This window comes from Capricornis sumatraensis, chromosome X, assembly GCF_032405125.1.
Source record: "Capricornis sumatraensis isolate serow.1 chromosome X, serow.2, whole genome shotgun sequence".
Lineage (NCBI taxonomy): Eukaryota > Metazoa > Chordata > Mammalia > Artiodactyla > Bovidae > Capricornis > Capricornis sumatraensis.
The window spans coordinates 92471824-92485526 of NC_091092.1; the positions used below are offsets into that span (position 1 = coordinate 92471824).

A 13703-nucleotide genomic window follows, 5' to 3' on the forward strand; every position below is an offset into this window, starting at 1 on the left:
TCTTTTCCAATGAGTCAACTCTTCGCATGAGGTGGCCAAAGTACTGGAGTTTCAGCTTTAACATCATTCCTTCCAAAGAAATACCAGATCTGATCTCCTTCAGAATGGACTGGTTGGATCTCCTTGCAGTCCAAGGGACTCTCAAGAGTCTTCTCCAACACCACAGTTCAAAAGCATCATTTCTTCGGTGCTCTGCCTTCTTCACAGTCCAACTCTCACATCCATACATGACCACTGGAAAAACCATAGCCTTGACTAGATGGACCTTATTCGGCTAAGTAATGTCTCTGCTTTTGAATATGCTATCTAGGTTGGTCATAACTTTTCTTCCAAAGAGTAAGCGTCTTTTAATTTCATGGCTGCAATCACCATCTGCAGTGATTTTGGAGCCCAAAAAATAATGTCCATGTTTTTTGTAAATTTTAAAATTTCTTTAATAAATCTAAATTGCTTTCACTCTAAATTTGTACTATTTTTCTTAAAGACAGCTTTCAAAATTCTGTCAACCTCAGGCCTTTCAAAATCTGCATTCACCCTGAGCACTGATCATAGTCTATGGTCCTGACAATCTTGCATGCCAGACTGTAAGCTTCTTGAGCATCTGACCAAACCCTGTGACACAGCAGCACTCAGCACATGACCAGACACAGAAGCATCAGTACTGTTTGTTAACCTAGTCTAGCCCAAAGTTTGCATCCTTTGCTATGAGAGGGGATCACCTATAGCACTTATCTAAAAACAATTTTATTGAGATATTATTTATATAATATAAACTTCACCCATTTAAAAAGTACAATTAAATGGTTTTTAGTATATTTTCAGAGTTGTGCAACTATATTTATTTGCTAGGGCTGCCATAAGAAAATACTCCAGACTGGTGGTTTTAACAACAAAACTTAATTTTCTCAAAGTTCTAGAAGCTAGAGGTTCAAGATCAAGGTGTTGCTAGGTTTGGTTTCTTATGAGGCCATTTTCCTTGGCTTGCAGATGTGTGTTCACATGGTCATCTCTCTGTGCATGCATCTGGTGTCTCTCTCCGAATCGCCTCTTTTCTTTTTTTTTTTGGCCTTACCACACTTCTTGCCGGATCTTAGTTCCCCGACCAGGGATCAAAACCCCCTGTGTCCCCTACAGTGGAAGCTTGGAATCCTAACTGCTGGGCCATAATCTTCTCTTCTTCTAAGGTCATCAATCATATTGGACTAGGGTTCACTGTATGGCCTCATTTTACCTTAATCATCTCTTTAAAGACTCTGCCTCCAGATACAGTCACATTCTCAGAGGTAGGGCTTGAACATATGAATGGGGGGGGGGGGAGGGCGGGGAGGACAGGATTTACGCCCTAACAGCAGCTGTCACCGCACCTAATTTCAAAACATTTTCATTTCCACTAAAAGAAACCCTATACTCCTTAGGAATCAGGCCCCATTTTCCCCTTCCCTTATTCCTGCTGCTGCTGCTGAGTCGCTTCAGTCATGTCCGACTCTGTGTGACCCCATAGACAGCAGCCCACCAGGCTCCCCCGTCCCTAGGATTCTCCAGGCAAAAACACTGGAGTGGGTTGCCATTTCCTTCTCCAATCCATGAAAGTGAAAAGTGAAAGTGAAGTCGCTCAGTCCTGTCCGACTCCTAGCGACCCCATGGACTGCAGCCCACCAGGCTCCTCCGTCAATGGGATTTTCCAGGCGAGAGTACTGGAGTGGGGTGCCATCACCTTCTCTGTCCCCTACTCCTAGGCAACACTTAATCTATTTTCTGTCTCTATAGATTGGCTTATTCTGTACATTTCAGATAAATGATACCATAAATTATATGGGCTTTTTTTGACTAGTTGGGAGTGATGTCACTTTTCATTCCTGATTTCAGTAATTTGAATCTTCTCTTTTTTTACTTAGTCAATCTAGCTAAAACTTTGTCAATTTTGTTGATCTTTCTTAAAAATAGTACTTTTGGTTTTACTGATTTTCTCTATTGTTTTCCTACTTTCCGTTACATTTATTTCCTCTCCAATTTTATTATTTCCTTCCTTCCTTCTGCTTGCTTTGGGATTACTCTATTCTTTTTCTAGTTTCTGAAGGTGGCAGATCAGGCTATTCATTTAAGATTTTTCTTTTTTAATAGGGACGTTTATATCTATAAGATTCCATTTAAGCACTGCTTTAGCTGTACCTCATAAATTTTGGTGTGCTGTGCCTTAGTTTTCAAGTTATTTCAAGATGTCTTGTTTTCCCTTGTGATTTTCCTTTTACTCATTTGTTATTATTATTATTTTTTTAATTATGAATGGGTAATGAAATTTTTTTTTTGCATCAGTTCGACTGAACTGAATAGGGACGTTTATAAGATTCCATTTAAGCATTGCTTTAGCTGCACCTCATAAATTTTGGTGTGCTGTGCCTTAGTTTTCAAGCTATTTCAAGATGTCTTGTTTTCCCTTGTGATTTTTTTCTTTTACTCATTTGTTATTTAGAAGTGTGTTAAAATACACATATTTGTGAATTCCACAAACGTCTTTCTGTTATTGAATTCTAATTTCACCCCACTGTGGTTGAAGAACAATCTTTGTATGGTTTTAATCCTTTTAAACTTATTGAGGGCTGCTTTAGGACATAACATATCCTGGAACATGTTCCACTTGCACTTCAGAAAAATGTGTATTCTGCTGCTGTTGGGTGGAGTGTTCTGGATACATTATTAAATGAAGATTTGTAGGCATTGCTATCTGAGATTGCTGTCCAAGGGCCTGAAATCTGCATCCTTAATAAGTTCCCCACATCTTCTCTGTGCAGTACCCTGTGTCCCGAATTCATGGACATAGGCGTCCTCCACTCCTGGCTTCCTTAGATTTAATTATAGGTGAAGCATCTAGTCCCATCACTTCATGGGAAATAGGTGGGGAAACAGTGGAAACAGTGTCAGACTTTATTTTTTGGGGGTCCAAAATCACTGCAGATGGTGACTACAGCCATGAATTTAAAAGACGGTTACTCCTTGGAAGAAAAGTTATGACCAACCTAGATAGCATATTCAAAAGCAGAGACATTACTTTGCCGACTAAGGTCCGTCTAGTCAAGGCTATGGTTTTTCCAGTAGTCATGTATGGATGTGAGAGTTGGACTGTGAAGAAGGCTGAGCGCCGAATAATTGATGCTTTTGAACTGTGGTGTTGGAGAAGACTCTTGAGAGTCCCTTGGACTGCAAGGAGATCCAACCAGTCCATTCTGAAGGAGATCAGACCTGGGATTTCTTTGGAAGGAATGATGCTAAAGCTGAAGCTCCAGTACTTTGGCCACCTCATGCGAAGAGTTGACTCATTGGAAAAGACTCTGATGCTGGGAGGGATTGGGGGCAGGAGGAGAAGGGGACGACAGGGGATGAGATGGCTGGATGGCATCACTGACTCGATGGACGTGAGTCTGAGTGAACTCCGGGAGTTGGTGATGGACAGGGAGGCCTGGCGTGCTGCGATTCATGGGGTCGCAAAGAGTTGGATACGACTGAGCGACTGAACTGAACTGAACTGAACAGTGTTGGTGTCATCGATTCCTCGACAGACTTTTCTATTACTCTTGTCTTGTTACCAGGTCAGCGGAAAGGCGAATCTGCAGTCTCAGGCTCGGCTTTCGACTCCTTCTGTCTGGGCGATACTGCGCAGGGATTGGCCCGCCTGGGCGTCACGTGGTCCTCAGCCGGATGATGGCGGGCGCTGCTGAAGATGTGCGAGCGCTCTTCGGGGCTGCAGTCCGCGCGGCGCTGGAGGCCTGGCCCGCCTTGCAGGTGAGCGGAGCCGCGGTTGGGATAAAGGTTAGCGACCGTTAGAGAACAGGAGTTGGTTTAGCGAGCCGCCTGAAGCTTGGTTGGGCGGCATAAACAGCGGAATTCTGCGCCACTGCAGGCGGACTCCCCGATTGACGTGATGGGCTTGGGTCTGTATTCGCAGATCGCTGTGGACAACGGCTTCGGAGGTGTGCACAGCCAAGAGAAGGCTGAGTGGCTGGGGGGTGCAGTGGAGGAGTATTTCTTCCGCAATGGTGAGTGAATGTAAGGCTCTGGGACTTGTTTCTGTGGGGGCGTGAGGAGGAGGAGGCCGCCGATTCTAGTGAATCCGCACTTCTTGAGCAATTGTCGGTTGGTGCCTGAGGGCGAGGTGGAATGAACGCAGGCTTTGAAGTTAGAATCCTGAGTTCGAATGCCTCGTGGCCGTTGCCGTTGACTCCGGGTATCATGCTGGACAAGTATTATCGCCCCGCCTCAATCAATACTCAGTTTACTAATTTGTAAAATGGATGTAAAAGTATCCACCAGCGTGATCCTGTAGAAACATGTTAGTCGCATTATGTAATTTAAAAATTTTCAGCCGCCACGTTAATAAAGTAAAAACAAGCAGATGAAATGAACTGCTCACCTCAATAGATCCAAAATGTTTCAACATGTAGTCAGTATAAAACGCTGTTAATGAGATGTTTTACAACCTTTTTTAGTATTAAATTTTCAAAATCTGGTGGGTATTTTGCAGTTTTAGCACGTCTCATTGTTTTTTTGCCTAGCCAGATTTTAAGTGCTCAGTAACCACATTTGACTATTTGGACAGCAGAGATCTACATTTTTGATGCGTCTTGAGAGTCGTATAAGAACAAAGGGTCCTACAGGGAGTCTTTTACGAAATAAGGTTTTTACAGAATTCTTCATTTAGTTTTTTAGTCTTGGAGGTGACATTAGGCGGAGTCCTTTCTCTCAAGGAAATTTACCATCTAGTGAGAGATCCAGATAAGTAAATAGGCATTTGCAGACAGGGTGATAGGTGTTCTAATAATGAGGAGCTCAGGATGCTTGGGTAATGTGAGCTGCGGGAGAAGGCGTCTTTCGGAGATGTTTAGGGAGTGGTGGTGATTGGGCTGAATCAAGGGATGAGAAGGCGTTAACAAGGAGGGGAGGCAGAGAGAGCAACATTCAGAAATAAGTCCTGTGGTATGAGGAGATTATGTGTTTTATTTGGAAAGTGGCAGAGAGTTCAGTGTTAGAGTAGGGACGTGTGTGTGTGCTTGTGGGTGTGTGGAAGGGAGGAGTGGTGGAGAATGAAGATGGGAGATGGGGGAGCCACTGGAAAATGAGTGAGACATGGAAGGACTTATGTGCCTTTGATTTTTGTCCTTTAGGCCAGCGTTTGCCAGAATGTATGCTTTGGAAGACTAGTTCTATTAGATGTTCGGTGAAGAAAAAGCTTCTCCAGTCAAATTATATAAGGAAAGCTCTTTTCTTCAGCTCTTAAGAGTCACAGTAATTATTAACATATTAAAGGCTTGGATAAGGACAAGAACCACCGAAAAGAAACCTGTTTACCTTTGTTTCCCTTTAGTTTTCTTTGAATAACTTCCCTTAAAATCCAGGAGGCCAGTTATTTTTCAAAAGCAGAATATGAAACACTACAGTTAGGTGATTAAGAATTCATGAGCAGGATCTAATAGGGTGGGGTTTTCTGGCTAGAAAGTTCAGAAAGTAGTCAGTGTGGAGCATGGACTTTAGAGGGAAAGACTAAGGAGAGGGCTGTGTCTGTCTAGAAAATGATGAGGCCTGAATTAGGGCATTAGTCATGGGAAAGAAGGGATGGCTCAAAGGAAATTGTTTGACTGTAGAGGGGGAGGAAAAATGGGGCAGGTTTCTAGTTTGAGTCACTGGGTGGCTTAGGTACCTTTCATGGACTAGAAGAACACTGGAGAATGAAAATTAGGTTTGGAGGGTAAGATGATGAATCTGGCTTTGGATGTGGAGGGTCTGAAGCACCTATGGAACAGGTGGAGCATAGCCTGGGTTGGAGACTGATTTGGGGGGTATTAGAATGGTAGGGGGAGAAGGCAATGGCACCCCACTCCAGTACTCTTGCCTGGAAAATCCCATGGACGGAGGAGCCTGGGAGGCTGCAGTCCATGGGGTCGCTAGGAGTTGGACACGACTGAGTGACTTCACTTTCACTTTTCACTTTCATGCATTGGAGAAGGAAATGGCAACCCATTCCAGTGTTCTTGCCTGGAGAATCCTAGGGACGGGGGAGCCTGGTGAGCTGCCGTCTATGGGGTTGCACAGAGTTGGATACGACTGAAGTGACTTAGCAGCAGCAGAATGGTAGGGAAGGTGAAGAGGGTGAATGAGCTCTCCCGGAGGGAATAGAGAGCAAGGAGCTTTGTGGAAGACTTTCTTGAGTTTTTTCTAATTCAGAAAAAGTAGAGCATGGACCCGTAAGGTAACTGAAGCTGAGAGAGGAAGTCTCAGCTAAAGTCATACAATAGGACATCGTGGTCAAGGCTGTGGCAAGTACTGAGGTCATCATGGCAAGTACTGAACATCTGTTTCTTTTTACCTATCCCATTGGTCTGTGGCCTCCTGTGTCAGTGGAACCACAGTTGTGAAGTCTTTACATTTCAATAACTTCAGCCCTTGAGTAATGGAAATGAACATGGATTTCCATTGTTCCAAACAAACAATGCCTGTGCTAGGCATTGTTTGGGTGACTTCTCATAACAGACCTTCAAGAAGGTTACCATTAACCTCACTTTGCAGAAGAGAAAACAGTCTTGGAGATGAGTAACTCACATGTTCAAGGTCACGTGGAGAGGAGGCTGGTTAAAATAGGCCAGCTAAAAAGAGGGTGAGTGTGGATGGAATGCTGTAGGAATAGAGGACTTGGTAGAATGCAGAAGGTTGGAAATTAGGTATTTAATGTTTTTTTTTTTAAATCATGTTAAAACCTGGAATGTAGAACACTTTAGCAAATAAAAGTCTCATTAAATCTTTACCCACCAATCAGATGTGGATCCACCAAGTAGGTACTTAAGAGTAGTGGGCAAGGGTGATGAAGTTGGCTGGTCTTTGACCAGAGGACTTTATCCTTTCATACTCAGCTGACTTGGAGCTAGATGAGGTGGAGGACTTCCTCGGGGAGCTAATGATGAACGAGTTTGATACGGTTGTGGAGGATGGGAGTCTGCCCCAGGTGAGCATGTCATGGATACAACTACCATCTTCCTGCCTGTAGCCTTTCTTCTCGCTAGCTGTCTGTTTTAGATTAACACTTTTGGCTGTAACCATTTTCTTGAGTCCTGTGCAAGAACTTGCTATGACCCCCTGTTGCCTAAAGGAAAGTCTAGTCTTCCCAGGCCTTTCAAATCCTGCCTGTATTATTTCTCTCCATGTATCATTCTCAGTCAGGTCTGTTTGTCACCTCCATCTCAGGGGCACACCAGGCAGGTACATTTCTAAATGTTCTGGTTAACATCACTACTCCTGCTAGGATTGCCTTTCCTTTTTACGTCTTCTGTCTTTCAAACCCAGTTCTAGTGCCTTCTGTGCTAGGAGGGCCTCCTTCAACACTTCAGGCCCTTAATGAGCCCTTCAGATGTGGTTGCTTCATTAGTGAACTCCTTGGGGGAGGAAAGATCCCCATTCTTTTCTGGAAAATTCCAGACCCCTCCCCATTCTTGTTGCAAACACAAGCTGGTTGTATTGTAGGTTCTCTAGAAAATCGAAGCTGGTTGAATGTTTTCTTGGTAGGTGAGCCAGCAGCTGCAGACCATGTTCCAGCACTTCCAGAGGGGTGATAGGGCTGCTCTGAAGGAGATGGCCTCTCTCATCACCCAAAGAAAGTGCAAGGTCAGAGCCACTGCACTGCCGACAGCCGGAGAGACCGATGAGGACGATGATGCAAACAGCGTGGAGGAGATGGAGGTGAAAGGGGTGCAACTCTTGGGTGTGGAGATGTAGATATTTTCAGTCTTATGGGAGATCAGCTAATTTCACAGGGAAGTGATGGGGGTGGTGGTTGTTGTATTATCCATAAAGGGCAGGAAATTTTCCCAAGGTCACATGGCCAGTCCTGGCAAAGTTAGGAGAGCCTGGGTCTCCATTGGCCATAGCTGGGGGTTTATTTAGCTCTCTCTTGTATTTCTCCTCTAGGTTGCAGCTACGAATGATGGGGCAGCTACAGATGGGGTCTGCCCCCAGCCTGAACCCTCTGGTCCAGACTCCCAGACTATTAAGGAGGAGGATATAGTGGAGGATGGCTGGACCATTGTCCGGAGAAAGAAGTGAATGGGGCTGGAAATGGTGTGGGTCCTTGTATGCTAGTTGTTTGGGATTTGTTTGTAGGGTTTTTGTTGGAGGGTTGCAGACCTGTGGACTGGTTATCCCATATCCACCTTCTCCCCATTCCTTTGTCCAGCTTCTTCCAGGGAAAGAAGAGCCCAAGGGTCCTTGCACTTGGGGTGGCCTGAGTGATGAGGCCTGATTTCCCAGCAAAGTGCCTCTTGGGTGCAACCAGTGTGAAGAGGGAGGGATGAGTGGGTGTGGGAATGACTGCAGGAGAAGCTAAATGCTGGTCGATAGTAGGCAGGTGAATGTGTGAAGGGAGAGAGCCAGCAGGAGAAGCAATATTCCTGCTGGGTAAGGAGTGGTGAGATGAGCTTGCAAATAGAAGAGAGATTAGTTGAAGATATGAAAGTAGCTGTGGTACCTGCCCCTCCCCCACCCCCACCCAGAGCAGCTCTGTGCTCCTGAACCTCCCAGGGATGTTTCCTTCCTGCAGCCCAGGGTCCGGCCCTAGGTTCTTTCAGGTTGTCTAAGACCTTGTCTAGGCAGTGAGCTCAGGGGACCTGGGCTTTGTTTTCTGTCTCCTCCAACCTCTTTCCAAACACCTCATCCCATCGAAGTCACCTCAATAAATAATACCTTATTGTTTAATTTGTGGCTTGACCTGTGAGTAGTCTTGGAAGCATCCTTCTGGGAGCTGAGCTTCAGAGCTCAGCAAGGGAGAGTTTCTGGGCCTACCCCAACAACCTGCTACTTTGGACAAACAAACAGATGGACAAATGGAGCACAGCCACGCTCTGAAAGTTTCTGTAAGCTTGAAATAAACTGTATTTTTCTTTAAAAAACAAAACAGAGTTTTCTTTGTCCTCCCCCGTGTTCCCCTGTCCTGCCCAGTGGCCCTGCCATGGGTCTAGACGATAAAATACTGGGTAGCCCTGGGGGCCAGGTAGAAGCTGTAAGCCATGGGAGAGGCAGGAGGGGTCTGGTCACCACCCCACATAGCATCATACATATGAAGACACTAGTTGAAGGGGCAGGGGTGGGCCAGGGCCATGGGGTCTGTGGCAGAGCTGGCACTTGAATCCAGATCTCCTGCCTCTGGTGCTTTGGAGGGATTTGGGTGGAGGCAGGATCTGTAGGGTATTGAGGGGTTGGGGAAAAATGGCCTAATTCAGGCAGGTCTAGCAATAGCCCCCACCCTCCCTGGGGGGACAGGGTTTAAAAAAAAATAACCACACTGTATGAATATTTTTTTAAAAGCCCAGGTTTTGTGAAAAGATGAATTAAAAAAACCCGAGACCCAGCATTCAGGATTGAAAGTGCCCATGATGGGAGTTCAAGTATTGACTGAGCTGGGAGGGTGGGGGCTGGGGCCCTTAATTGGACATGGGCAGCTAGAGTGTGGGGCAGGGCGTCCCAGTTACCCACAAACCCTCTAGGTCTTATCTCGGGTCTGGGGGGCTTCGGAGGGTTCAGCAGTGGCTCCTAAAGCTGCCACTGGCACCTCTTCCATCTCCCTGTCCTCAGACAGTGTGGGCCCTGGGCAGAACGTGTCCCCACGGCCTGCCCGGCCAAGCACAGCCATCCAGCGCCGCTGTAGCTCCTCTGTCTCAGGACTGAAGTACCAGCTCAGATGACTCTGGGTGATCTTGAAGACATGCCGTCTGTCAGGCCGCTCCCCAGCCTCAGGAGGCCCCACCTCAAAGCCAATGAGGGGCAGGCTGCGCTGCGCTTTCACATCCTGGGGAACGGACAGAGCTAGGGTCACCTTGGGGTTGGGCTTCTCACTGGTTTTGCATCTTCTAAACCCCTCTTTTTCTTTCCCTGCTCAAGAACCTTACATGGTTTAACTGAGCAACAGGAAAATGTCTCAACTGGGGCTAGAACTGCAGGCTGATTCAAATACATCTTTCCTTCCACACCCCAAGCCAGCTAGGCTAGTTTAGAGCATATAATGTTTTCAGGCCTTTGGGCTGTTGCCCTCTTCTCCATCTTGCCCACTCCAAATTGGATTAAGCAGTATCTTGTCTCCACTTCAGCTTCCTCCCCCCATAACTCACCCCACTTATCCTTACATATGTTGATCCATAATCATTCCTTGTCTCGAGCCTGTCTTTGTCTCATAAGGGTGGGGGCTTCTGATTTCCCCCTAGGTTCACACTATCCTCCAAGGCCAAGGAGAGGTGAAGGACTGAGGGGAAAGGAGAGTAGCCTGGCTTTGCTAGCCTCCTTTGACCAGGAGTAGGATGTATACCTGAGGGGCTCCGTAGATGTACAGCACCAAGGGTTCGTTCTCAGGGACCACAAACCATGCCTTGTGCCAGCCTTTTCCACCCTTCTCCATGTAGTGTAGGAAGCTGCAGATTACACTGTTCTCCGCAGCCACTGAGGCCTGTTTCTGTGACCAGAGACATGAAGGGCATCAATATTGATAGGAGGCCTACCTTGGCTCCAGCACCCCCCTCAGCATAGGGATTACTATTCACATGTCCCAGGAGAATACTGAAGCTCAGGTGGCAGGAGTGATTTGCCCACTGTCAACCCAGTGAGGGAGAAGGCAATGGCAACCCACTCCAGTACTTGCCTGGAAAATCCCATGGACGGAGGAGCCTGGTAGGCTGTGGTCCATGGGGTCGCTAAGGGTTGGACATGACTGAGCGACTTCACTTTCACTTTTCCTTTCATGCATTGGAGAAGGAAATGGCAACCCACTCTAGTGTTCTTGCCTGGAGAATCCCTGGGACGGGGGAGCCTGGTGGGCTGCTGTCTATGGGGTCACACAGAGTTGGACATGACTGAAGCGACTTAGCAGCAGCAGCAGCAGCAACCCAGTAAGAGTTGAAATTCAAAGCCAGGCTTATCTGCTGGATTCGGGCCATGGCTACTGCCTCTAAGGCTTGGTGGGAGGGGTGTGTAACTCTTAGTGGGGGGCCCCTAAATGTCAGTCAGGCATTCTTCTATCAGTTCATTTATTCCTCAAGTCATTTATGCATTTACACTTCATCTTTTTTTCAGTCTTCCATCACATGCATTCCCTACACTCAGTGAGAAGCAACTTAGCATTTTGGTTAAGGGGTTGGGTGGGTGGGTGGGTAAGGTAGTCAGGCTCAGACTCCCAGCCCTAGATGGAAATCCTGACTTGGAAGGAGAGCATATAGGGCTGTTCTGAGGATTAAATTAGTTACTATATGTAAAGTGCTTAGAAGAGTGCCTGGCATGGAGTTAGCTTTCTTTAAGTGTTAAATAAATACCTCAATTTAGTTACAAAGCATAAGTTTATATATGTGCATATATCTAGAAAGATAGGAAGCATAAGCATTAATGGTGGTAATCTCTGGGTTGAAGGAATTAGTAGTAGTAGTTTAGTCACTAAGTGATGTCTGACTCTTGCGACCCCATGGACTGTAGCCCACCATACTCCTCTGTCCATGGGATTTCCCAGGTGAAAATATTGGAGTGGTTTGCCGTTTCCTTCTCCAGGGGAATCTTCCCAACTCAGGGATTGAACCTGTGTCTCCTGCATTGACAGGTGGATTCTTTACCACTGAGTTACCAGGGAAGCCCCGGGTTAAAGGAATGTGGTATTTTTATTATGTTTGGTTATGATGTCTAACTTTCTTCAATGCACATATCCATTGTAATAAGAAAAGGTATTTTGTTAGTTAAAAGAAAATCCCAGCTCTGCCACTCACTGTGTAACTTGGGCAAATATACCTCCCTGGGCCTCAGTTTCCTCCTTTGTAAAACAAGAATAGGAAAAGCATTGATAGATAAGTTACTGTGAAAATAAACGTCTAAAGCACTTACATAAAAATTACTCTTTGATTCACTTTTGTACTTATTTTACTCACTTGAACCCTGGGTCACTTGTTCAGCACATGCACATGGTATTACAATTTCAGAGATGCCCAGGCCTTAGTCACCACTCTGTGAGTGGCTGGGGCCCCTGTGGTCAGTTGAGGGTTAGTTGAGGGGCCTGGCTCTTACCTCCAGGATGGACCTCCGGCGCTGGGGTGTATGCTGGCTGCAGGCTGGGCTGCTCCCGGGTACCCCATGCAAGGCCACATAGCAGTCAGTGCACACACGGTTGGAACGGTTGTTGTCATAGACAAGGCGAGCCCGGAACTCGGAGCACTTCCCACAAACCACCTGGGGTGGCAAGTGGGTAAGAACAACCTGATTCTAGTGGGTCTTCCCCTTCAGTGTACTAACTCCCACAGTGGACTTCACAGCCTCCCCCCACTTAGAGGGTGCCCTCTTAGAAGTGGGCCTTTGGGTTGCCAGCCTGTCTGCTCCATAGCTCTGCCCCTGCCTCTCAACACTTACATGTCCACAGGCCTTGCAGTGGTGCCTGCGTTTCGTGATGGAATTGAAGGGCTCCTGGCAGCGCATGCACATGGTGACTTCCTTTTCTCGGATGGGCGTAGGTGCCCGCTTTCCAAGATCCACATTCTGGAGAGAGGGCCAGGTCTCCAGTCAAGAGAGTCAAACTCAGACTCCCCAGCCCAGTCCATCCAGCCCTTGCCCAGGCTTGGATCATCATTGGTAGGCAGCAGACAGATTCAGAAGACCTGCCTTTGAGTCCTGGCTCTGCTCTACTTCACTGTGCTATTGAAGACCTGTCACTTGTACCAATACTTTCTGTGTATTGGTTTCCCCAATAATTTCTCTATGACCCTACCAACAGAAGCCTGTGCTTCTGTAGTCATCTACTGCCTCTCTGGGAAGAGGAGAGGAGTATCTCAAGGTAAGGTGGGCACCTGGAGGCCTGGAGGGGATCCTGGTGCAAAAGGAGGGGATGTGGACTCTTACCGGAGAGTTGGGGGGTGTGTCTTCATCTTCCCTGTTTGTGGAGTTTAACAGCTTGAAGGTCTCCAGCGTCTGTTCATGCTTCAGGAGGGTAGAGTTGATGGCCTGGGAGAGGTGTAAGAAATAAGAGGTCAAAACCCAACTATCTGTTTCCACCCTTACCTCACTTTCCTATAAACTAGCTTGGAGTCAGAAAAGTTGGATTCTAGACTCAGCTCTATACCTTGCTAGATGTATGATCTTGGGTTAAGTCCCTTCCCAAAATCTAGGTCTCAGTTCTTATATTTGTGAAATGGGGGGAGGGGATCAGTGGCTGAAAAACCACAGAAGGCCTTCCTGACAAATGTCTGGGATTAAATATTTTACAGGGCTTAAGTCACTGAGGTTACACCTTCAGAGGAGCCAGCTTTCTAAAGAACTGGGTAGTTTCTGCTTAACCTCTGGACCTCAGTTTGCTTATTTGTAAAATGGGGATGGTAAAATTTATTGGAAGGCAGATGTCCAGGCCAATTATGGTCAGATGTGAATATTAGGGTTGAGCCCCCCACCCCCAGAAGACCTGTTAATACTCTTCCAGCCCCCTACCACAAAGCCTTCTTAGATGTTACCTGGACCCAGTCTTTCTTCTCTTCCTCAGTCCTTGGGTAGGGAAGGTGGTGGGGGCAGGGGGAAAGAAAGATGTTGGGTTAGGCAGGCCAACCAAAAGCAATTGGAGTGGTAAAGAGCAGATGTTTTGGAGTTGGAAAGATCTGAGTTTGACCTTGCTCCTTCACTTACCACTTATGTGACCTTAGGCAAGTCATATAACCTGAGTT

At 46.6% G+C, this 13703-nt stretch overlaps 2 protein-coding genes across 4 annotated transcripts in view; one reads left to right on the forward strand and one right to left on the reverse strand.

Annotated features, from left to right (window-relative positions):
- Positions 1-3693: 3693 nt before the first annotated feature.
- TSR2 (TSR2 ribosome maturation factor) lies at positions 3694-8890 on the forward strand. 3 transcript variants are annotated; one of them, XM_068962617.1, is made up of 5 exons: positions 3694-3777; positions 3941-4031; positions 6897-6988; positions 7546-7719; positions 7948-8890. In XM_068962617.1, the coding sequence occupies exons 1-5, from the start codon at positions 3694-3696 to the stop codon at positions 8080-8082; spliced, it is 576 nt and encodes a 191-aa protein (XP_068818718.1). In that variant the 3' UTR covers positions 8083-8890. The 3 variants fall into 3 exon arrangements, with proteins under 3 accessions (XP_068818718.1, XP_068818719.1, XP_068818720.1); XM_068962618.1 differs by having other exon boundaries at positions 3697-3777; positions 7555-7719; XM_068962619.1 differs by having other exon boundaries at positions 3777-3804; positions 7948-8889.
- Positions 8891-9514: 624 nt separating this feature from the next.
- Positions 9515-13703, reverse strand: part of FGD1 (FYVE, RhoGEF and PH domain containing 1) — a 37148-nt gene continuing 32959 nt past the window's right edge. Inside the window, exons 13-18 of the mRNA XM_068962136.1 lie at positions 13497-13527; positions 12892-12993; positions 12406-12531; positions 12067-12228; positions 10334-10477; positions 9515-9820 (exon numbers count right to left, since the gene is read on the reverse strand). Of these exons, the coding sequence (XP_068818237.1) occupies positions 9515-9820; positions 10334-10477; positions 12067-12228; positions 12406-12531; positions 12892-12993; positions 13497-13527 (871 nt within the window). The remainder of the gene's footprint in view (positions 9821-10333; positions 10478-12066; positions 12229-12405; positions 12532-12891; positions 12994-13496; positions 13528-13703) is intronic.